Source organism: Nilaparvata lugens, chromosome 7 (assembly GCF_014356525.2).
Source record: "Nilaparvata lugens isolate BPH chromosome 7, ASM1435652v1, whole genome shotgun sequence".
Lineage (NCBI taxonomy): Eukaryota > Metazoa > Arthropoda > Insecta > Hemiptera > Delphacidae > Nilaparvata > Nilaparvata lugens.
In genome coordinates this window covers 27,642,738-27,669,677 of record NC_052510.1, presented here as the reverse complement: position 1 = coordinate 27,669,677, position 26,940 = coordinate 27,642,738, and the positions used below count along the sequence as shown (strand labels likewise).

The following is a 26,940-nucleotide window of genomic DNA, read 5'->3' as shown; positions in this document are numbered from 1 at the left end:
ATCGAGTTCTCCAACCCAGGAAGTCACTAGTATTTTTGCAAGCTCCAAAGTAAATATTGACTGGACTAATAATATGATTAGTTCGGCTGCTACGCTTGTATGAGCGGGCACTGGTGTCACCAGTCAATCTTTACTAGACTTGTGAGTCGCCGGGCTGGAAAACTAGCTTGAAATCTTGAAAAGTAGTTGATATTGTCAGCTGTTCTATTGAAATCAGTGAAAAGTCAAGAGAAATAGTTCGACTTACATGTAAATTGTTAATCCAGATGATTTTTATTAAAATCAATACAACTTTCATTATTTTTATTTCAAGTGGTTTGATGAGAATAATTATTGTGAAGAACGTACGATTTATCGTAGAACATACAAACAAACCCACACACAACGACTTGAAGCTGCAGTGATAAGCAGGAACTCGCTAAGAACGGAAATTCTTTCAAATAATAACTCATGCAAGAAAACACTGAAACGTCGATAAGGAGCATTGATTCAAGTGAATTGATTTTATTGAACATCAAGTCCCTAAACAATACGGCGAATGAGTATGTAAGTAAAATGACTATATTGGTAGTTAATCACAATATATAATGTAATTGGGACGAATAAGAAGTTTCAACTCACAAGAAATGAATTTCACATTTTTCTCCTTATTTTTTATTTTTCTTTTTCAGCCTCTTAGCTTTCTGGTGAGCTTTGGCATGAGTCTTAATATGTTTTATTTTTCTTTCCTTGTGTTTTTTCTTGTTGAATTTCATGAATTCAGCATCAGCCATCAGCTCTTCCACTATAGTGTTCTTTCTCTCCTTTTTCGAGAGTCTGGCACTGTAGAAATCTGTCGGTGAATCCACGTACTTTCCAACCTGGCAAAAAATCATAAAATCACATTTTAAAACTATGATAAATTATTTATAATATTACCATGAAGTAGAGAATTGGCTTATACATGTATGGGATAGGAAATACAAGCATGACGCATCATCTCGTCTAAGCTACTGGTCTGATTAACTTGAAGTTTTGCATATAGATAGTTAGATTATTAATTTGCCGAGGATGGTTATAGGCCTATTTTCAGTTCTTCAAGATTTCATTACGTTAAGTTTTCAGTTTGGCAAGTAGATAATTCGTCAGGTTTTCAGTTCAATTTTTCAATTTGTCAAGTTTCCAGTTTGTAATAATTTTCTTGAGAGGCCATCCATCATATTATAAAGGAAGGAATCATCACTTAAGAACAACTGATCTGATTATCTTGCAATTTTACATGAAGATTCTGAATTTACTGAGGATGGATATAGGCTGTTTTTCATTTATATTAATCAGTTGATTTTAATTCAATAATTGAAAGAAATTTATTCAATTTGTGATTCAGAGTATACGTAACAATGAAACCCCAACCAAACAGAGCTTTTTCAAAGATGAAAAGTTTAATTGGTAGCATGCGTAACTCATGGGTAAAAGTTTGTGGGTTTACGACCGATTAAACAAATATTTTTTGCTGAGAATTTTCAAGTCTGATAATCATCAATAATTAATCTGAACAAAATAATAAATAATTATTTTATTTTATAATAGGCTTATGTTAAACATTTTTTGGGATGTGAACACACACCAGAAATTTTGAAACAGCACGATTTGAAACCCTCGACGAATGTAGGATTTATATTTGAGTTCTAGACTTGAGCCTAAAGCTGCGTTTACACCAAAGTAAACCCTTATAGAACCTATTAGATTGAGCATAACTTATCATACACATGATGAATATATCAAGTTCCGTTCAATGCAATAGAATCTATAAGGATTATTATTAACTTTGGTGTAAACGCAGCTTAACTGGGCAACCACATACCAGTTATTGTTTGGAGTACTTCATTTAGTGTTGAGTAGCCTAATAGATGCCATGGAATACTTAAATTATTTGGATTAATTCATCTATAAGTAAAATCTATACGGTAGTTTAAAAGTTAATTTATACTAAAATTGTATAGAAATTATGCGTAAAAAACTAAACTTATTTTGGACTGTGCCCAACAACTGTTCAAACTTATATAATAAACAGTGTAATTTATTTTATAACATAAATATATGAAAATAATATATTATTCTAGTTCTTTTTTTATATGTACACGTTTTGTTCAACTCAAACTTATATTTTCAACCCAAAATCACTGACGAAATCAATGATAACATAACCTAAAACAAAATTGTTATTAATGTTTCATTAGTAAAAGAGTAGGGTTATTGGGTTGGGCGTTTAGTCCGGACGCAAATGTCATTCAGTGGTCATTTTTGGATAACAGCTGTGGAAGATGTCTCAATTTCTTCGTTAGGTCTAGCGTGATGAAAAACGTGAAGATGATAAGTCGAAATCACAGACAAACACCTCAAAAACGAAATGGCCGCCAACATTTTCAAGGTTTTGCTACATCACTTGTATTTTAATAACAGTTTTTACTTTCCTTGCCCTATTACCATAGGTAAGGAAAGTATTGCTTTCCAAAAAAAATTAAGGTACCCTAATTTCAAGTTTGCTATACGTTTCAAGGTACCCTGAGTCCAAAAACATGATTTTTGGGTGTTGGTCTGTGTATGTGTATGTGTATGTGTGTATGTCTGTGAACTCGATAACTCCATTCCTAATTAACCGATTGACTTGAAATTCTAAACTTAAGGTCCTTATACCATGAGGATCCGACAATAAGGAATTCAATGAAATTCAATTCAAGATGGAGGAAAAAATGGCGGATAATTACTAAAAAACGGCTCTAAAGATTTTCTTCAAATTCATACCATGGATAGCTATTTATATAAGCCCTATCAACTGACATGAGTCTCATTTTTGGGAAATTGCAGAAGTTCCGTAATATTCTTAAGAAAAATGGCGGATAATCACTAAAAAACCATGTTTTTCACGGTTTTCTCGAAAACAGCTCTAACGATTCTCTTCAAATTTATATCATGGATAGCTATTCATAAGCCCTATCTACTGACATGAGTTTCATTTCTGGGAAAATTGCAGGAGTTCCGTAATATTCTTAAGAAAAATGACGGATAATTACTAAAAAACCATGTTTTTCACGATTTTCTTAAAAATGACTTGACCGACTTTTTTCAAATTCATACCCTTTATAGTTATTTATCAGCTCTATCAACTGGCATGAGTCTCCCCCCTGAGAAATTTATGGGGGGTCCACCCTATCCTAGAGAAATGGACTTTGTAACCTCCTTCTCGTGCATGAGGTACGTAGGTAGAGCAGTTTATAAAAAGAACACAGTCGAGATATTTCATCTGTAGAACAGCTGTTTTGACGACTTCAGAAAAAATCATCGAATTTCACAATTTACACAAAGGAAAAAGAACTCTGAATAATTATATATACACATATAGAGTTGTCTGATCGTAGTTTCTCATATTTTTACCGCCAATCGTCATTATGTTATTCCCCTAAATTCTTCTCGTTTGAGAATGAGGCTTACATTTCAATGAGCAAGGAAAGTTGTGTGAGTGTACCACACCAGATTTTTTTAAAATAAAATATTCTAAAAATCTTCCTCTAAAATGTTTGTTCTATAAAATTTCCCTCTAAAAGTCATATATTTCATTAATTAGAAACTTCAAAAGCTCTACAAAACTTTTTATCTCAATTTTTTCAAATTTCTTTCAATGCCATCATGGATATTCTCTTTTTCAATACACAAAAATGATCAATTTCTATTTGAATCTGCGTGTGGAATACAGATATTCAGATAATTCTAAAGTATGAAATGAATCCTTCATGTTTTGAAATGAAGACAAGTTTTGAAATGAATTCTTCATTTCGAAATTCAGCGAAGATGTGAAAAAGTTTCTCCTCTTCTCACTCCAATTAACAATTCTTTCGATTTCAATATCATTAGAATTAGAAAGTTACAGCCAATTTCAAAAATTGCGATTTTGGTTTTTTCATTTTTTTGCTGTTTACCGTTAAACAAGAATCTATAGAACAAGTTTAATACATCATAGAAACTCATGATTGGTTGCAAATTGTAGAGCATTTCATCCTCAACGAGCTCAGTTGCCTAAAATTAATCTTGAATAACTGTTTCCTATCATAGAACTGTCGAGACTGTTAATATCAGGAAAAAATCTTCAACTTCTTGATTTTTTCAATGATCGAATCTTAATAATTTGATTGTATGATATGAGATGTTGTGGTATTTCTCCATAATTGAAAGAATAAGACTTTGATATTGTCAATACCACTTTTATTTATTCGAAAATTAATTCATAATTCAGTACCAGGTTTCATGGTAAAACCTACCACATCTTCAGCTGAACTAATATTTATGTTTGTTGCTGTTGGAGGAACAGGAAATTCAATTTTATGTTATGTGTTGGGATTGTAAAAGGGAAGGAAAATGAAAATTGTTAGTGGGAATGGATGGATTAATGATGAATTTAAACTATGTTAATATTTGTAGAATGGGAAATTACATTGTAAATGGAAATCTAGTCATCTAAATATATATATATATATATATATATATATATATATATATACATCAAATTTGGTTGATAGCTTACTAGTGATTGTATAATCATTTATGGTCTCGATTATAAAGGTTATAATCTATACTTATGAAATTCTTATCTCACTGACTCACTGATCACGATTTCTGGAAAACTACAGGATGGATTGCAACAAAACTTGGATTATACCTTCCTCATACGTCCTAGGTGCTCACTATGAAATCTTTTGGTGATATTTCAACTCGAAGGTCCATATCATATGTTACTATAGAACTATAATCTAGAGAGAGTAACTCTTCAAAACAGTTGTTGACTACTGGTAACTAAATTAATAATTTTGTCAGGTTGGCATTACGTTGAGATGACTTCATTAGGATGGCACCAAGTTGAAGAACTAATTAAAATGCATTTATCGAGAACAAGTTGGTTGAGTTCAAAGCCACTGATCAATTCCATCGGGTTTTTTTTACGTTCAGTAAAAAACCTGATCACAGATGAACCACAGAATGAAAAGTCGGCTAGTATCCTGACGCCATAATCCGCCATCTTGAAAGAAAGTGTAGCATTGTAATACAGCAGTAGTTTTAATTTCTAACAAGATGATGCAGTCATGTGTCGTGGTCTTGGTGCACTCAAATCTTGGTTAGATTGATACCTTCCATTTTGTGTATATTCTGTGGCTGAACGGTTGCTTATGAGTCATGACTGACAGATGTTTCCCCTGTTGATCATATTTTGTAAACAAAACTAGAACTTAACCTATTTCACTGTAATCAATTAAATGGAAAACCATCAGGTGATTGGAGTAGTATTAAACGCTTTGTAAAATATTTTAAATGTTATTGAATTTATGTAATCATGCATTTCTCTGTTCCCAAATACATTATAATGGAGTCCATTATTTGTAAACAACCTCCTATTGAGCCACGTATGTTTACGTTCAGCTACTCTATTTACGTTCTTTTCCATCGGTGGAAAAGTACGATTAGTTGATCTGTGAACGAACCGGATATGACGTATTTTTTTCTTATCAGTTAGACCAAAGATGACCTTGAAGAGGTATAAACCCACAATACCTATGCCTTCCCAATGCTAGCTCTTAAAGGTTCCATTGAGGTATTTTAGCGCGATTATAATATAATATAATATAATATATATTTTTGTAATATTATAGATCACAAAAATCTTCAAGATCTTTAGTATGTAATAATCTTCCAGGCTGTCCCCTTAATGGCCGATTTCAATTCCAAATAATCTAGCGCTGCATGTGAGTCTATGCATCGTTCAACGACAAAACAGTACTTCGTTCAGAGCCACGTTCACTCACCGATCTCATCGTTCACTCACCGATCAGTGGCTTTGAGCTCAACCAATGATTGGGCACTGCTGCTTCAATCGGAGCTATAACCTATACCTTGGAGTATAGATAATTTTTATTTTTCATAAAACAAACTTTTATGACTGGAGTTGCTTCAATCAATTCATCCTATTCTATCAAGACTAATTTTGTTTGTATATCCGACATCGCAAAAACTGCTTAAACAGTTTTGATTGAATTTTAATAATTCAGTATGATATATGGAGGGTATTTTTAAAACTTCAGAAGTGTCCGTTGTGGAATCTATTTGCAAAGAATGAGAAAATTCGCCAAAATATAACTTGGGCGAAGGAAAGAGGTTATTAATTAGAACAGCCTAATAATAGCTGTTGTTGCTTTTCCTAATGTAAAAATATTTTTCATTGATTGTTTGTTCTAAAAATCTGGTGTGGACACAACTTTCCTTGCCATTATGAAAATTGATCACCTGACGCTAGTGTTCCCGCGCATCTCAAGTCTACTATTCAAAAATTTGAGCCAGCTGGTGACAGGGCAATAACGCTGGAGACACACAAGGTCTGCTATCTCTTCATAGTAAATCATTTAATAGAATCAACAGTTGACAACAGTTTGCAATAATTGGATGATCACATTTTCTCGAATTTCGAGCTTATTTTTAATTTTAGGTGAAAATGTTACTGAACATTAATTGTAGAGATTCTCATGCTCAATCTTTTCCACTCGAAAGTTTTTGTTTAAATTGTATCTGAAGCCTGATAGTTGAGAATCTAAAATCAAATTTTGCATAGATGGGGCAGAGCTCCTGAAATTTTTACAGATATGGGAATTGTGGCAGTTGATAGATCTTATCAATAACTTTTTAGGTATAAATTTGATCAAAATCGTTGGAGCCGTTTTCGAGAAAATCGCGAAAAACCCTGTTTTTGACAACATTTTCGCCATTTTAGCCGCCATCTTGAATCGCATTTGATCGAAATTGTTCGTGTCGGATCCTTTTAGTGGAAGGACCTTAAGTTCCAAATTTCAAGTCATTCCGTTCATTGGGAGATGAGATATCGTGTACACACACACACACACACACACACACACACCACACACACACACACACACACAGACCAATACCCAAAAACCACTTTTTTGGACTCAGGGGACCTTGAAACATATGGAAATTTAGAAATTAGGGTACCTTAATTTTTTTCGGAAATCAATACTTTCCTTACCTATGGTAATAGGGCAAGGAAAGTAAAAATATTAGAGAATATGCATAATAGTTCGTTGACTGTCAGTATTCCTTATTAATAGCATCGATGCTCCCCATTCAAACAATGCTGACACATTGATGTGAATCTTACTATAATTTGGTTACTTTAGATCAGATGAATATAATAATGTTGATGATCGCTACTGTTTCAATTTCAATCATGTTTGACATTTTTGCTTTTGATGCCAGCTGTTATTATTATGTGGAATAAGCTCTCATTGAATGAAATCATAATCATTGAAGTCAATTATACTAAGAAAGCAATTTCTGTTTGAATATGTGTGTTTGTGGATATGTATGTATGTCGGATGGCTCTCAAAACATCTCTAACGATTTTTATTAAATCAGGAATATAGTGGGTAAGCGACAAAAAACATTATTTTGGAACAGGTCTCAACTCTGGGAAAATTCGCTGAAGTTCCTTGAGAGAGGATTATTGGTCCCTCAAGTAGCAGCTGATCAGAAAAAAGTTTCCATAATTTATTGAAAACGTGAGAGAGAGTGTGTGCAAATGGAAAATTTTACAATAGCTGTAGTTGAGTCAACAAATTTGGCAACCTAATTAATTTAAAACATTACAGTATTCATGAAACATCTGGAAGAATAGATTCAGAAAGTGACCGGATTATAGCAAAAGAAATTTAAAATCAAACTCTCCAAACATATGGTAGTTGAATGTAATGATTATTGTGAGGTGGTAGAAATGCGACTAATTTCTTCAGCTTCTGTTGTATTGGTTCCTCTGTTGCTTTATGTTTGTACGCAGCCATGGCCTTGAGAGAGCCAGTTGCACTGTCTGTTAATTCATTATCTGGACTAAATACCACGAGAACCAATGAGAGAAGCCTTCTATTAAAAAAAAACCCTGCTCTAATTAATTCTCATGAAATTCAATCCTGATGGAAATTGAACAGGCTTTTGTGCTACTGGGCCTGATATTTTCATGTTTTAATATCAGCTAAAAACTAAATCGAAAAAAAAAAAATTCTATCAGGTGCTCCTATTTCCTTTCATGATGTCATTACATGACACAAGACAAAAACCTATTGATATTGATAGATCACAATACTAAAGTTGTCAATCCTATTATATTAAGAGAGCAATTTCTGTATATGGTTATATGGTTATGTATGTCCAACGGATCTTGAAAACAGCTTCAACGATTTTCACTAAATTTGGAAACGAGTAGGTTTATGATATAAAAAATCGATTGCACTAGGTCTAATCCCTGGGAAACTCACCGAAGGACATGAAAAGGATAATAATATTATTCATTCTTGGAAAAACAGATGATAATTTCGTTGGCTGTCAATAACAGAAGATGCAAGTGCCTGTGTAGGAGAGAGATAGAATTATGTCCAGCTGTTGAATCTAGAAATTTTAATCGACTTGATCAAAATAATCTGATTTGTTGACATGACATGGTATATCATCCTAAATTAGAGTATATCATAATTTTCAAAGTTAATCATTATTTTACAGTTTTAAGTGATTAGTGAGTGTTTTTTGTTATTCAATTTGGTCTGTAAACAATGTAAATCAGAACTTTTCTGTTTTCAAATGTTTGGATTAAAATTGGATCTGAATTGAAGTGTATGGAACATAACCTACTTTTTGGACTATTTATAGTGTATAAATCAAAACTCGGGGAAGAAAGAGTTTTGAGCTGTGCCTGTTAGTCCTTCCCCAATCATTTTAAATAATTGTATTCTGTTTATCAATAAATAAACAACAAGCGAAGCTCGGTGCCCCGATATTTTAGATAGAAATTAAATTGAGTCATAAGTTAGTTTACATCCAATTTTCATCCCTAAGCTTTTGGTTTCAAGCTAAGATCAAAGAAGGAAATCATATAATGGTAGTCAATAATCAAAGTGATTGAATAAACTCTATTCATATTTATGCAAATTCATCCCACTTTAATATTTATGATAGTAAAGTTTAGGACATGAGGAATCAGCCACAATAAATGTTATACTAACTATTATGAATAGACTCTTTTGTATGAATGAACTTCCATGGAAGAAAGAATCAGTGGATTGGCTGCTTTCACACTTTTGAATAAGTGAAACAAAAATTAAGTGTCATGCTATGCCAAAATTTCAGAATAAGCAAGAGATCCAGGGATACCAGAGTCATAAAATTCCTAATCAACTTAATTTGGAATTTAATCTTCAATTGCATCAAGCAAAAGCAAAAATAACATGATCACTGCTAATTTGATAACTGTCAACGGGAAATATTAATTGCCAATGAATAGAGTCAAGGTCGACTCTTAAGCCCGCCCAATATTCTACAAAATTCTCTGCAATTGGACTACTATTCTACAGAGCAGTTCAAACACATCAATTAATTATTCAAATGATTTGAATCAATAATTTTCATGCCAAATTGTGGCCCAATCTCGAAAACGATTATAACAATTTTGGTAGAATTTAGATTATAAATGTTTCACAATAATAATCTTACCTTTTAATTCCCATAGCAAAGCATGAGTGCCCTGCTAGTAATATTATATAATTATAAAAACAAGGGACATTATTATGAAAACAATTCATAATAATTGTGATTAATCTAATCTAAAACATAATAAATCTATCTGTCTTATCCAAAAAATTTCAATGCTACCTTTAGGTTGGTACTGGTCATGGCACCAACTTGAATATAAACTTGATTTTGAGAAATTTATTAAACTAGAATTGAATCACTTAACCTTATAAGGTGCTTATAATGTCTTATAATGTCCTTCCCTTTTACAATCCCAACACATAACCTAAAATTGTTCCTCCAACAGCAACAAACATATTAGTTCAGCCTAAGATGTGTTAGGTTTTACCATGAAACCTGGTACTGAATTATGAATTAATTTTCAAATAAATAAAAGTGGTATCGACAATATCAAAGTCTTATTCTTTCAATGATCAAATCTTACTTTAAGAACATTTTTTTATGAATCGTTTACAGAAATGAAAGAGAAGATTCTATTCTACAATTAAAGATCAAGTGATTTTTATAATTACAGGTTACCGAGACATAAAGCTTTCAATACAGAAATTGGATGATTTTTCATTTTTCGACCGAATTTGACTTATGATGCATGATTATGAACCGCCGAGAAGAATGAGCTGTAGTACGATTAGATCCGATCATTGTGTGTCAAAAGATATGAGTGTTGAAATTTTGATCCTTGAGATGTCCTTATGTGTACCTTTACACTGGAAATACTATGGTGAAGTCCACGTTATAATTGTAGTGAAGGAAGATAGGAGAAAAATGTTGCCGAACCTCTGTCTTGTCAATGCCTTCTGTAGACGGTAGCTGATACAGGTTTATTGATGTAATATTGACTGTTCATCCTCGTTTAAAATAATTATAATTTATTAAGCAAGAAATTATTTTTTCTATAATTTCATAATTAAGATGAAATATTTTGTTAATTAATTATTAATTATACATTGTTGAAAGATGATCTGGCAACAGAGCAAAGCGAGAAAGAGATAGTGCTATCGACTTTGTTGAATGATAAACAAGGATATCAATACCATTGCTAATCCAAACACTGCCATTATAACGTGGACCTCACTATAAAATGAAGAGCATTTAACGGGCGATTCTCATGTAAGATCTTATGAACTTATATCATCGTGCGAAGTCTCATTGTGAGGACAAGTGAAGTTGGTGATGATGGTTGAAGCTAAAAAAAATTGGTGTTTTCAAAATACATAGAGCATTGTTATCAGTTGTACCTGGAAATCTATATAAGATAGAGCACTCTACCTGGTCTCAGATTGTAGAGCACAATATTTTGAATTATACATTTAAATGGGAACAATCGGAAGGTATTGTTGATCAAAAATTGGAACTCGAACTCATCAAAATTGATTTTTTTCCTAAAATTTCACCATTTTTTGAAAATTTGTAACTCAGTACTCATTAAAAGTAGAGTTACAAATGATCTCAATTTATTTAGAATTTCACGACCTAGAAAAGGCAAGAGCGAATTTTCTTTTCCGATGACAGGATTTGGCAGAAATAGCTGGAAACTGGAAAATGAGCAGAAAATACGAGGTTTTTGGGTCACCCAGTGTCTAGCACAAGGGAATTTTGCATGAGAGAATTGGTTCTGGACTTCTCTTATGTATCCTAACAATATATAAAAAAATAAGAACTACAATATAAATTGCAAGCACCAATGTTATATAGTGACTGGACTAGTAGGCTATACATACCTGGAAGTATTTGGGTAATCCTTTTATATCATTCTTTTTGTAGAAATGTTTTGGATCTAGCACTTGACGCATGTGCAATACTCTAAGGTCATTCTGAACTTCTCTGGTCATTTTGGAGTTTTTCATGTTGAACCAATCAGGGCCTTTTGTTGACTTTTTCTCTCTCTGCAAAAATGTAACTTTATATCATATTTGAAATAAATTTTGAAAATATAACATATTATTATTATAACATGATAATATTATAAAATATTATATGAAAAATATAGTATATTTTTATCATATAAAAATCATATGAAAAATATAGCATTTTATTAGACATATTTAAATTAATTGAGAAAAGATTACATCCAATCCAACTCTTATTCTATCTAAATGACCAGGTTTCTCACGGTACATAGACACTACAAAATTTGCACATGACAGACAATACGTGCGTCATGTGCAAAGTTTATGGATTTCTGACACTTCTAGGTGTTTTGGCACATCAAATGTCTGATTCACAGGAGAGTTTCAATAGATTCACTAATAAGAATTTAAAAGCACGGCTCATGGATGGGACGCCATTTAGTCATTTGGCTAATGAGCATTCAATTCATGACCATTACCGACTAAATCTAAATAAACTTACACGTGGATTTTCTTGTTACATGTACGAGGAGACTCCAATAAGTAGAGAGAGCAATATTACTGTACATAAAAAAACGGCTGATCACATCAGGTTATGCTTGGTTGAGATAGGCTTGGTTAGTTTATGTTAGTCTTTAGTTTGACAATCTTTTCAAGTTTCTGAATTGCATTGGAAGCAGAATAAAATGTGATCTAAAATACTGATCTATAGCCTGCACTATGCAAACATGTTGAACTCTTTCAAAGCTAAACATATACATAAAATTTGGCCAGTTTAACTTAGTTTCCACTGAAAATAGCAAAACATTGTTAACAATGAATATTCAAAAGTATGAGGTGCGCAAATTTTTTATCTCTGAATATCTCAATTAATATTGATTGACTGAACTAGTTTCTTCAGAATCTATTCTACAAAATCCAATAGTTTAAAATACCTATAAATTGCAAAGTACCGTCAGTGGCGTATCAAGGGGGGATTATCCAGGGGAAATAGGGATGTATCCCTCTGTAAAATGGGACCTGAATATTTTTTTGTGGCTGGATCAACGGCAAAAAATTGCCTTTTTTGGCCGTGCGTCATATGGAGGCCGAAAATGGTTGTTTTCTGACCAGGCCGGTAAAAGTTTTACGGCCCTAGGGCTGTAAAATAACCTTGAACTCAGCTGATTCTGATTTGATGTGAACCGTGTCTACAAAATGGTTTATGAAATGGAATCAGTTTATGCTTCTAGAAATTGAATAAAGTATTCTGCAATAAGATACTATCATTTTATTTGGATGAATGAAATAGAAATAAGATATTATAAACTATTCAGATTCGATTTTCAAAGTAGGATAGGACTTTTAACCTCAACTTCTGCAGTCGACGATAACAAGCATTGTTGACATCCAGATTGTCCAAATTTCAAGTTTGCTAAAACAGCTGATCCAAAAACTTTTCATTTTGTGTTCATTATTCAAGAAACAAAACATTCATAATAATATCATCTTATTGCCATTTGAAAGGATAAAAAAGTATAAACTAAACCTCCCACATTAAAACATATTGAACATAATCTTTTAGGTTATTTAGACAAATTGAAATCTACCCAAACCCAGCTGAAGTACTACGTTTACCACTAAACCAGGTGGATAATTTTGTAACTACTTAAAACTATAAAAAGCAACCTATTTTTTCGGACATGTTATTCATTATCAAAATTTGGGAACAAAATAGTTTTGGGTCATGCCTGTTGTTCTTTCTCGATCATATTTATATGATTTGTAATTATTGTATCCACTGAAAATGAAAAAAAAGATACTTTTACAATTTCCTGATATTCAGATTACCGTACCTCAGATTTGCTAGAGCCATGACCTTTCAGTTTTGCTTCCAGTTTTGTGCCTAATTAACAATTATTCTCATATATATTGTTTTATTTTTCTTGTGTGGCGAAAAATAGCGTTCGCACCACGGGCAAAAATGTGTTTCCGGCTCTCAATCTTTTCTAGGCCTCGGACTTGAAAACCGATTTCGAGCCGGAAAAGTCTCATTTTCGGCCCTAGGTGCGAAATATACTATTAATGTCTGTCATATAATATAATATTTCATATGATATAATATTTGTGTTTTGTGATACTTCTTCACTGTAGTAAAAAATAAAAATAAAGACTAGATGATGTTTTTATCATACCTTAATTATACCTGATTAAAGTCATGATATTAAGTTTTTTTTAATTATTTTTGTGAGTTGGAAGTTTAGTTGTGGGATTAATTATTGCTGGATATAATTGGTGAAGCAATTTGATTTCCAACATGTAAGTTATGAAAGTTTGTTATATCACGTTCATTAGCTAGTAATAATGTCAATATTATGATTTTACTTCATGCATCATACAAACTATAGTGAATTGGCTTTTGGTCTGCAAATCAAAGTCTTGATTAGAATCACATAAATACTTTTTTGAACTTTCACCTCGAGCCCATATCCGTTTGTTTGTTAACAAATGATTTTTTGAGACATTACTAGCCTGGATGAATCTTTGTCTTTGGGAATCAATCATAGGCTGTCTCAGTCCGAGCAGTTTAAACCTTGTCATGATTGGATTTTCCAAGATTTTGATGTTGTCGGCGAAGGTGATGTTTGAAATATTCATTTTCTAAAGCTTTTTTTTCAATTAATGTCGGAAGTGGTTGCCAATACAAGACAAATACCCGGCGCCTCAACCAAATATGTAATATAAAAAAACGATTTTTTTTTTAGTGGGCGTGATTGATGACAAAATGAAAAGTGGATAAATATAATAATTTATTTATTATTATATTTTGCTGATTAAATACACTGATAATATTTTACAATCACAAACAAACATTATAAACTTTTATTTCTATTTATTTAAACTAAGTAAATAAATTTATTAACAAAATATTTAACTGGGCTCACTAGGCTGGCTGGCTGTGGCCGCTTAAATATAAATGTAATTAATATTGATCTGAGCTACAAACATCCTATTATCTACAATCCTACCTTATGGATACCTGGATTTCTGGTCCGCACCAAGGTCTTAAAATGACAACCACTCTCGACGTTAATTTAAAAAATAAAATAAAATTTACAAAGTGAATTTTTGAAACATCACCTTTCTCTACAAGATCCCAATCCTGAAAAATAAAATTCTGTATGGTTTAAACTGCCCAGACTGAGACAGCCTATAATTGATTTCCAAGACAAAGATCCCTTCAGGTAAACAATGTCTCAAACAATCACTTGTTAACAAACAAACGGATATGGACCTCGAGATGAGAACTCAAAAAGTATTTATGTGATTCCAATCAAGACCTTGATTTGCAGACCAAACGCCAGCTCACTATAGTTAACGACGCATGAAGTAAAATCATAATATTGCATATATTACTCAGCTAATGATGGGCGTAGTTTCTGCTGTTGACAAGGGTCTCATCCCCCCAATATTTGGGAAAATGGTTATGTCTCTCCTCCCAAAGTTTGAGCACTTGAATAAAAATCATGAAAAAATGGCCAATCAACTAAAAACTAAGTCTATGATGTTACTTTGTTTAAAAATTATTGCTTTGTAACCAAAATTATAGCATGAGTTAAAATAGTGAGTAGGCTTATTCAGGGCTACTGGAAAATTATTTTTTTAGAGACAATTGAATAAAATTCTATTTTATTCCATTAATTTGTTATTTAATAAAAAAACCATAGACCTATAAAAGTTTCAAGAGAAAAAAACGTAAGAAGTGACCTAGTGAACACAAAAAACATGAATAAAATAATAGTTTTCAAAGAGAAATCGCACCAAAGGTATATTTTCAACATTTTCAAGGGGACAGTCCCCGGACCCCCCTCTGGTGAGGGGTATTCCATACCCAAACACACCCCGGTGACTCCTTCAAAGAATTCAAAATTTAATCCCTTCAAGATTTACACGACAGATACTTGGTAACAGGATCAAATGAAGACAGAAACAGGATCTACGAAGCAAAGAAAATCAATTATATGGATGTAAAGAGAAAGAGAGCAGAGCATACTATGAACAGAATAAAACATTCCAAGGACAAAACACGAGAGCTATGGAAAACTGTGAATAGTGGTGAAAGAAACAAGCTCAATTGAAAGCTGGACAGCATGAGACTTTTTCTGGACGATAGGCTGACGACAGATCCATTTCAAATCAGCAATGCTTTCAATAAAATCTTCCTGATGTGAAGTTGATATTAATCACTGTCTTGTTTTTGTTGATTGTTGAATTCAGCTTCTTACATATTGTGTGGCTGCTTCAAGTGTCAAGCTTATGTCATTTTTTCTTGATTCTTTATGCATGGGAATTATTATAGTGGTATTAACAGTGAAAAGTACACATTTTTGGTGGTTCTCCAGATTTTTCTGAAAGTCACTTATGAAGATTATGAAAAACAAAGGCCCAAGGATTGATCCTTGAGTCACACCCATAGATATTTTTTGGAATAAAGATTTGACACTTGTTCTGATTTTCTGCTGCTGGTAGCCAATTTCAACATATCAATATGTCAATATACCTAACATATTGATATACCTATCAATAGAATAGTTATGGATCCATTGCAAGGCTTGGTCCTGAATGTTATGTTGCTTTAGCTTTCATGGTCAAGAAAAATTACCCACAACAAACAAACACAAACCACAACCACCTCCCTCCCCCCACCCCACTAACAAATTAGTGCTTCACTAACTTTCTTCAGCACCGATCGCCACTGGAGAGATGGTCAGGTCCAGGAAGTTGATTGTGTTGTTGATCCAAACTTCTTTTGTGAACTGGATGTTTTTGTGGATGCTGTTGATGAAGTTGTGGAATAGATCTAACTGTCTGTTTGAACCATTCCATAGACAAAGGATGTCGTCCACATACTGGAACCAGTATTCTATTTGATTTTTGAACCGTGAAGGTTTGAGGATTATTTTTTCAAAACTGTCCATAAATATTTCAGCTAACAGAGGTGAAAGTGGTGAGCCCATGGCTAGTCCGTGTGTTTGTTGGAAAATTTGTCTATTGAATTTGAAGAAATTTTGGTTTGTACATATTTTCAAAAGAGTCACCATTTCTTGGATCTGATTTGTGTTGAGACATGAGTTTTCTAAAATGAGCTTGGCCTGTTCTATGCTTTCTTGTACTGGGATACTGGTGAATAAATTCTTGACATCGAATGAGACTATGGTGGAATTTGGTGGAAAATTCAGCTTGGCTAGCTTTTTCAACTGAGTTTTTAATGCTGCATTGTGATTTGAAGGCTGTGTAGTTTCGGAATAGACTGTTTATCTTGAATGATAGTTTGTGGGTTGGTCTGAACTTAGACTAAGTTTATAGATTAAATTCATAGATTATATTATATTCAATTAATTTATATATTTATACATATTTTATACATTCTTTGTAATATATTCAGACAACAGTAAATTAGAAGTTGCCAATTACTATTTCTCTTTACCAAGTGTATTAAGTTATGTTGGCTAACATGTACCAATTTTCATATTCAATGTTTACCTTAACCTTTTAGCTTTAGTCAACTTGAAAATGTGACCGGTGTGGTCACGAAACCATGGTCGTGTACCGAATAAAACTGTGTAAAATTTGACAACATATTTGTGTTTTCATTCAATTATGGAACGGTTCTACAATATTGACAATGACTCAGTCATCTCAACTTAATGCCAACCTGACAAAATCATTAATTTAGTTGCCAGTTAACAACTGTTTCGAAGAGGTACTCTCTCTAGATTATAGTTCTATAGTAACATATGATATAGACATTTCAATTATAATCTAGAGATTGGGAGAAGAAGAATATACATGCTAAAAGACGAACTTTAAACCCTTAAAAACCACCCTTCGAGTTGAAATATCGCCAAAAGATTTCTTAGTGAGCACTTAGGACGTATAAGGAAGCTATACTCCAAGAATTTTATAAGTATAGATGATTTCATGGAGAAATTAATTTTCTCCGTTATAATTATGATTTAGAAGATTGAAGTTACAACCATTGCAATAGTCTGATTAAACCATCTAGACCTTACGCAGCACCATATTGCACATGTGCATCATTGAAAGTAACGTTCTTTGTGATCACCGATACTAATAAATTACAGTGATTAGACATTTTGAATAATATCTACATATTGCCATTTAGAAGCAAAACCCTAACCTCCTAACCTTTCCTTTCACCATGTAAGAATTCACATAAAAAAATAACAACATATCCTATTATATTAAGCGAGCAATTTCTGTATATCTGTTTATATTTTTTGAAAATAACTGGTTAAACTCGCCGAAGGACATGAAAAGGATAACAATTATTCATCCTTGGAGAAACAGATGATAATTTCATTATTTGTCGAAACAGAAGTTGCGTGTGTGGGATGGAAACAGAATTATTCCCAGCTGTGTATTCAATCAGCAAGAAATATTATCTACAAATTTTAATCAACTTGATCGAAATAATCTGATTTGTTTACATGACATGATAATCATTCTAAACTAGAGTATATCATAATAATTTTCAAAGTTAATCATTATTTGACAATTTTAAGTGATTAGAGAGTGTTATTTTTTTATTCAATTTGATTTGTAAATAATCTAAATTAGAACATTTTTGTTTTAAATGTTTGGACTGAAAATTTAACCTGAATTCAAGTGTACACAAGCTGAGCGTAAGTTACGCGGGAGGCCTGAGTGATGAAATCGGGCATGCCTAGTGAAATGAGGGTAATTGGACTCTGAATTGAAATATATTTTATTCTTAAACATGTACAAAAGAACTGCCTTGATGAAGAGTTGTCTAGTTCTGAAAAAATCAAAAGTCAGGATCAACTGATCAGATGGAAGTCTTCTGCAAAGGCCAAGGCCAGCTTCTATAATTGTTTTCTGGGTGACTGATAATTCATCTAGTAAGGTTTTAGGCGCACCTCCCCATAAAACAATACCATAAGACTTGACAGATTGAACAAACGCAAAATAAACGGTTCTCAGATGATCTATACTTAAGATTCCCCTCAGCTAGCTGAACACATAAATCATCTTCCTCAACCTACTATTGAGATATTATTGTTACAGTTTTAAGTGATTAGTGAGTGTTATTTTGTTATTCAATTTGGTTTGTAAACAATCTAAATCGGAACTTTTTTGTTTTCAAATGATTGGACTGGAAATTGGACCTAAATATTCAAGTGTATGGAACATAACCTGCTTTTTGGACTATTTATCTCTATATATAAAAATGAATGTCTGTGTGTTAGTTTGTTTGTTCCCTATAGACTCGAAAACTACTTGACAGAATGGCATGAAACTTTGAGAATATGCTGTGTGAATATTGGGGATGGTTTCTGACCAGAAATTTTAATAGGGGGGCAATTAATAATTATATATTAATCCATTTTACAGACCTATGTTTTCGGACTTGTTGGCCGAGTGGCTAACGTCATGATTAAAGATCATGTTGGGATAATATGATTTAGCATCTAAACTTATACCAGCTGTAATAAACACGTCACTCTGTGATAAGATTGTTTACTGGTATTAAAACGGTAGTTTTAATCACATAGGAAATCCATATTGAGATGTAAATGGAAATATTGATTGTCAGATAAATTTCATGATTCACCAAATAAAGTCATGTGTGACATGAGATACATTGACTTTTTGGCGGTATGAAGGAGGAGTTGATTGAAGATGGCGGATGAGAGTGTCCAGTCAAACTGCGTAGTATGTTGTAAGATACGTAGTAAAAGAAAATGAAAGTGCATTTAGTCCAGTCAATATAGACATAAAAAAGGGGGTGTGCTTGCAATTTATGTTGTAGTTTTGATTTTTTAATATATTATTTGGGTACATAAGAGAAGTCCAGAACCAATTTCTTCATGCAAAATTTCCTTGTGCTAGATACAGGGTGGCCCAAAAACCTCGTATTTTCGGCTCGAATTTTTCAGTTTTCAGCTATTTCTGCCAAATCTCGTAATCGGACAGAAAAATTTGCTTTAGCCTTTTTTCTAGAATATTCAAGAAGCTGGAGAAGTATGGTGTACAGGGAACAGTACTGAACACACTAAGAAGCTACCTAGAAAATAGAAGGCAAGTGATCTCACTTGAGGGAGCCACATCAGGCAATAGAAATGTGAATCATGGTGTGCCACAGGGCTCAGTGTTCCCTGCAGGTCCCCTGCTTTTCATCCTGCTTATGAATGACTTCCCAAACAACGAGAGCTCTATACTCTTTGCAGATGATACCATATCATAAGCTATCAGCTAGAGGTAAAACTGTGGAAGAAGCGGCGGAAAGATCAGCTCTCCAACTAAATGTCGCCAGGACCTGGTTTGCAGCAAACAAGCTGATGCTAAATGACGAGAAAACAAACTTTCTGGTCTGTTCCCTAAAAAGGACAACAGTGGAAGCAGAGCCTGTAAAGTTCCTGGGCTTCTGGATAGACAGCAGGTTGCGATGGAGCTACCATGTGACAGAGGTCTGCAAGAGATTGTCCAGGGTGATATACCTGCTAAGAAAGCTGAGACATATTGTCTGCAGATACTACTGTTATCAACTTACCATTCCCTGTTTCACAGTCACATTGGATATGGACTACTGCTGTGGGGGCATGCACCATCTTGTCACGATGTGCTACTACTACAAAAGAAGGCAATCAGTATCATCTCTTTTGCAGGACATAGAGATCATTGTAGGCCACTTTTCAAGGAACTGGAAATTCACACCATATACAGTCAGTATTTCCTGTCCTCCTTGAACTATGACAGGCACAATCAGCATAAGTTGGTGAGAAGAAACGAAATTCACAGCCACAACACTCGCCATGTCACCAATCTTGAAGTTCCTCACAGCCGGTTGGCCAGCATGCAGAGAAGTTATCCATCAGCTGCACTAAGATTTTACAACAGACTCCCAATTGAAGTGAAAAATGAACCTTGCACAAGATTCTGCTCTCTCATCAGACAGGCATTAATAAGGAAACCAATTTATTCATTGACTGAGCTGTCTGAGGAGCCACTATTTTAAAACCTTTGACACAATCTGTCTGGTACCCCCAGTCAAGGACAAAGACATCAAGTATCAAGTAAGTAAGAAGTTCGCTGGGTAAGCTAGTAGTGTATAAATCAAAATTCGGGGAAGAAACAGTTTATGGCTGTGCATATTAGTCCTTCCCCAATCATTTTAAAGAATTGTCTTCTGTTTATCAATAAATAAATAACGAACGAAGCTTGGTGCCCTGATAGTTGCAATAATAAGATTTACTGTGATCAATATAATTTAGAATTGTAATTGTAATTTCTTCAAAATAAGGTTAGTTTTGAAACAGCTATTTTTCATATTAAAATTGAATTGTATCAAAATAAGCTAGCACATTTCATTTTTTCCTCCTCATTTATAAAAAAAATGAGTCGATATCTTTACGCCCTTTAATAATAACTGAGATAACAGGGGTAGCTCACCAGCTAGACTTTAGCCAACTTACTATCAACATTTCGAAATGAACTGAGAAATTACAGTACCTTATTGCAAGACTGTACTATTCAGTGACAGAATTTATTGAAGACAACAAATACCACTATCTAAAAGGATAGTGGTGCAAGTTGCACAAGAATACTCTTATTCCTATGTATAGGCCAACTTATCCTTTATCTCTACGTTCATGGTAGAGCAGAGTTATGGTGGAGTACTAGTTTTTTATAGAGTAGTGTTCTGGCCAGAGAACTCGAATTGTAGCGCCAGAATGCCAAACTGTAGTTCTGCCAATAGCAGGCTTGTGTTTGCGCCGGCGCAGACCGTCCTGCTGCTTGTGCATTGTGGATGATTTTGTAAGTCTTGTCTGTCTTGTTTCGTCGGCCCGTTGTTTTGCAAGACCGAATTTGTGTTTGTCTGTCATGTAATTTTCGATTGGAAATTTCTTGTAAATTGTTTGAGTGTCGTGTGTGTGAATTATGAATATAACAGCATAAATAGTATTGAATTGAATTAATTTGAATCGGATTTGAATTTATAAAGAATCCAGTTTGAGCTTTGTTCGAAACACAGTGCATAACCTGCAAGTTGACCGCAGAATCAACAAAAAGGCAGCCCGTAAGCAAGAACCTGTCTATTCCCAGATTTTGTCCCACCCTGAACCTGACCAAAACACCCAATAAAGGCTTCGAAGGGCAAGTAGTCAAGGTTGGAATAAATTTGGTGAGTTTTTGCTCTTCTTTATTGTTCATTAATGCAGAGTTTAACTGTACAAATAACCTGGCTCAAATTGAAGATTAAATTTTTCCCCTTGTTTGTATTTGATAATTTAAATAGTAAATTACAGTCCTCTGGTAGCTCTAGCCTGAGCTTTGTTCAGAACAAGTAGAGTGGTATAGCACCGTGGGATAGTACTCTACCACTTGCCTTCCCCCACCATCACATCTCACTCTACTCTACCACTACTATGCTAATGAAAACAGTCTCGAGCAAGTAGAGTAGAGTCGTGCCGTAGGCTATCAAGTTTAAGAAGTATTGTTATTTATTAAAAAATATCGATTTATTAGTACTCTACCATGACTACTCTACGATGAACATTCTCATTGGAAGAGTTCACAAGATAGTTAAACTTAACTCACACTTACGCGACTCAGGTCGAGAAGTGGCCTGATTCTAGTTGAGAGCATGTGTTTCCAAATGTTGACACTCAGACCAGTCTCCGCGATTGTCACCATTTGAAAACACATGCTCTCAACTACAGTCGAGTCCCTTCTCGACCTGAGTCGCGTAAGTGTGAGTTGAGCCTTAGGCTTAATAAAGCCTTGTTTTCATAGTAGAGCTAGTGGTAGAGTTCCCTGTGCAAGTACTAACTATCTTGTAGACTCACGGTAGAATACTAGTTTTTAGTACAGTAGAATGGGATGGTACTCTACCACTTGCCTTCCCCAACCGGGTGCACTTTAGTTTATGGGCCGCGGAATCTAGCATTGAGACCAACGTAGATCGATAGAGGAGATCAATACGAGATCAACATGGCGGAAAGTTCAATTTTTTATATCAATTTTTATTTTTATAATTTTTTATGGCTAAAATATGTTTAAAACTAGTGCAATCTTATGTAAAATTTGACGAGGAATCCAATGAAACTAATTTCATTCGTAACTTCAGTAGTTTTTGAGATATTGCAAAAAATGTGCAGAAAAATGCAAATTTTTCGCTTTAAAAAAGGTTAACTTGTTTTCATGATGCTTAATAGGTATTTTTAACTATTGGATTTAGTAGAATGATGAATTCTGAAGAAAAATGTCCAGTCACTCGATAGCCTAAACTTGAAATTGTTGGAGATATTGAGAAAAAACATGGCGGAAAGTTCAAAATTTTTATATAAATTTTTATTTTTATTTTCTATGGCTGAAATATGTTTAAAACTAGTGCAATCTTATGTAAAATTTGACGAGGAATCCAATGAAACTAATTTCAGGTTCGTAACTTCAGTAGTTTTTGAGATATTGCAAAAAATGTGCAGAAAAATGCAAATTTTTCTCTTTAAAAAAGGTTAACTTGTTTTCATGATGCTTAATAGGTATTTTTAACTATTGGATTTAGTAGAATGATGAATTCTGAAGAAAAAATGTCCAGTCACTCGATAGCCTAAACTTGAAATTGTTGGAGATATTTGAGAAAAAACATGGCGGAAAGTTCAAAATTTTTATATAAATTTTTATTTTTAATTTTCTATGGCTGAAATATGTTTAAAACTAGTGCAATCTTATGTAAAATTTGACGAGGAATCCAATGAAACTAATTTCAGGTTTGTAACTTCAGTAGTTTTTGAGATATTGCAAAAAATGTGCAGAAAAATGCAAATTTTTTGCTTTAAAAAAGGTTAACTTGTTTTCATGATGCTTAATAGGTATTTTTAACTATTGGATTTAGTGGAATGATGAATTCTAAAGAAAAATATCTAGTCACTCGATAGCCTAACCTAACCTAACTAACCCAACCTAACCTAACCTAACCTAACCTAATCTAACCCAACCTAACCTAACCTAACCCAACCTAACCTAACCCAACCTAACCTAATCTAACCCAACCTGACCTAACCCAACCTAACCCACCTAACCTAACCTAACCAACCTAACCTAACCCCAACCTAACCTAATCTAACCTAGCCTAATCTAACCCAACCTAACCTAACCCAACCAAACCTAACCCAACCTAACCTAACCTAACCTAATCTAACCCAACCAAACCTAACCTAACCTAACCCAACCTAATCTAACCCAACCTAACCTAACCCAACCTAACCTAACCTAACCCAACCAACCTAACCTAACCTAACCCAACCTAACCTAATCTAACCTAGCCTAATCTAACCCAACCTAACCTAACCCAACCAAACCTAACCCAACCTACCCTAACCTAATCTAACCTAACCCAACCTAACCTAACCTAACCCAACCTAACCTAACCCTAACCCAACCTAACCCAATCTAACGTAACCTAACCTAACCTAACCTCGATAGCCTAAACTTGGAATTGTTGGAAATATTTGAGAAAAAACATGGCTGAATTAGTGGATTTAGTGGAATGATGAATTCTAAAGAAAAAATGTCTAGTCACTCGATAGCCTAACCTAACCTAACCTAACCCAACCTAACCTAACCTAACCTAACCCAACCCAACCTAACCTAATCTAACCCAACCTAACCTAACCCAACCTAACCCTAACCCAACCTAACCTAATCTAACCTAGCCTAATCTAACCCAACCTAACCTAACCTAACCAACCAAACCTAACCTAATGTAACCCAACCTGACCTAACCCAACCCAACCTAACCTAACCCAACCTAACCTAACCCAACCTAACCTAACCCAATCTAACCTAACCTAACCTAACCTCGATAGCCTAAACTTAAAATTGTTGGAAATATTTGTGAAAAAACATGGCTGAATTAGTGGATTTAGTGGAATGATGAATTCTAAAGAAAAAATGTCTAGTCACTCAATAGCCTAACCTAACCTAACCCAACTTACCATTCCCTGTTTCACAGTCACATTGGATATGGACTACTGCTGTGGGGGCTTGTCACGATGTGCTACTACTACAAAAGAAGGCAATCAGTATCATCTCTTTTGCAGGACATAGAGATCATTGTAGGCCACTTTTCAAGGAACTGGAAATTCACACCATATACAGTCAGTATTTCCTGTCCTCCTTGAACTATGACAGGCACAATCAGCATAAGTTGGTGAGAAGAAACGAAATTCACAGCCACAACACTCGCCATGTCACCAATCTTGAAGTTCCTCACAGCCGGTTGGCCAGCATGCAGAGAAGTTATCCATCAGCTGCACTAAGATTTTACAACAGACTCCCAATTGAAGTGAAAAATGAACCTTGCACAAGATTTGCTCTCTCATCAGACAGGCATTAATAAGGAAACCAATTTATTCATTGACTGAGCTGTCTGAGGAGCCACTATTTTAAAACCTTTGACACAATCTGTCTGGTACCCCAGTCAAGGACAAAGACATCAAGTATCAAGTAAGTAAGAAGTTCGCTGGGTAAGCTAGTAGTGTATAAATCAAAATTCGGGGAAGAAACAGTTTATGGCTGTGCATATTAGTCCTTCCCAATCATTTTAAAGAATTGTCTTCTGTTTATCAATAAATAAATAACGAACGAAGCTTGGTGCCCTGATAGTTGCAATAATAAGATTTACTGTGATCAATATAATTTAGAATTGTAATTGTAATTTCTTCAAAATAAGGTTAGTTTTGAAACAGCTATTTTTCATATTAAAATTGAATTGTATCAAAATAAGCTAGCACATTTCATTTTTTCCTCCTCTTTTTTAAAAAAATGAGTCGATATCTTTACGCCCTTTAATAATAACTGAGATAACAGGGGTAGCTCACCAGCTAGACTTTAGCCAACTTACTATCAACATTTCGAAATGAACTGAGAAATTACAGTACCTTATTGCAAGACTGTACTATTCAGTGACAGAATTTATTGAAGACAACAAATACCACTATCTAAAAGGATAGTGGTGCAAGTTGCACAAGAATACTCTTATTCCTATGTATAGGCCAACTTATCCTTTATCTCTACGTTCATGGTAGAGCAGAGTTATGGTGGAGTACTAGTTTTTTATAGAGTAGTGTTCTGGCCAGAGAACTCGAATTGTAGCGCCAGAATGCCAAACTGTAGTTCTGCCAATAGCAGGCTTGTGTTTGCGCCGGCGCAGACCGTCCTGCTGCTTGTGCATTGTGGATGATTTTGTAAGTCTTGTCTGTCTTGTTTCGTCGGCCCGTTGTTTTGCAAGACCGAATTTGTGTTTGTCTGTCATGTAATTTTTGATTGGAAATTTCTTGTAAATTGTTTGAGTGTCGTGTGTGTGAATTATGAATATAACAGCATAAATAGTATTGAATTGAATTAATTTGAATCGGATTTGAATTTATAAAGAATCCAGTTTGAGCTTTGTTCGAAACACAGTGCATAACCTGCAAGTTGACCGCAGAATCAACAAAAGGCAGCCCGTAAGCAAGAACCTGTCTATTCCCAGATTTTGTCCCACCCTGAACCTGACCAAAACACCCAATAAAGGCTTCGAAGGGCAAGTAGTCAAGGTTGGAATAAATTTGGTGAGTTTTTGCTCTTCTTTATTGTTCATTAATGCAGAGTTTAACTGTACAAATAACCTGGCTCAAATTGAAGATTAAATTTTTCCCTTGTTTGTATTTGATAATTTAAATAGTAAATTACAGTCCTCTGGTAGCTCTAGCCTGAGCTTTGTTCAGAACAAGTAGAGTGGTATAGCACCGTGGGATGGTACTCTACCACTTGCCTTCCCCAACCACCGCTGCTCACTCTACTCTACCACTACTATGCTAATGAAAACAATCTCGAGCTAGTAGAATATAGTTTTTAGTTCAAAATTTCAATTTATTTGACTAAGTCAACTGCCAACCTGTCTACTTGACTAATGACGACACTGTTCAGGAGATGACAGAAAACATGACAATTCTCCAATCCTAGGTTGTGGTGAAGACATTAGAAGTTAAAATTAAGTAGGCTATGATAAAAATGTTGAAAACACATCAGTTGTACTTACAAGTTTCTGTATCTTCTGTTGTTTAATACTAGCTTCACACTCTGGATCTCTCTCAAGCATTTCATAATCTGAATTCAATATGCTTTTCTTTAATATTTTCTGAACAGAACTGACTTGGCTTTGATGGTATGGCTTATTCATATCCAGATAAGTGTTATCCAAAGAGAATAGATTGCCGTCTTTTGTCATTTTTTTATCATGGAATGTTATTCTACACTTGATAAAATTATTTAATTCATATAGGGAGTTATTTCACCATTAGACTGATTGAATAATATTGGAACTCAAAAAATGTGATGATCTGATGATAATTATAGTTTTGAGGTTATAAAATCTAAAATTCTCTTCTGGCTGTGAACAAGACAGACT

General features: G+C 34.0%; 1 protein-coding gene across 1 annotated transcript; it reads right to left on the bottom strand.

The window, feature by feature from the left end:
- Positions 1-250: 250 nt before the first annotated feature.
- LOC111055941 (deoxynucleotidyltransferase terminal-interacting protein 2) lies at positions 251-26,940 on the bottom strand. The gene is made up of 3 exons (XM_039432429.1): positions 26,572-26,940; positions 11,334-11,498; positions 251-860 (listed from the first exon to the last, which is right to left on the bottom strand). The coding sequence occupies exons 1-3, from the start codon at positions 26,758-26,760 to the stop codon at positions 648-650; spliced, it is 567 nt and encodes a 188-aa protein (XP_039288363.1). The 5' UTR covers positions 26,761-26,940; the 3' UTR covers positions 251-647.

Bases quoted from the DNA above. Each gene is read 5' to 3' on its own strand.
- LOC111055941 (XM_039432429.1), bottom strand. From the start codon at position 26,760: ATGACAAAAGACGGCAATCTATTCTCTTTGGATAACACTTATCTGGAT. The intron at 11,499-26,571 runs GTAAGTACAACT...ACATTTTTGCAG, and splicing joins AACAGAAGATACAGAAACTT to AGAGAGAAAAAGTCAACAAA. The intron at 861-11,333 runs GTATGTATAGCC...ATTTTTTGCCAG, and splicing joins GATTACCCAAATACTTCCAG to GTTGGAAAGTACGTGGATTC.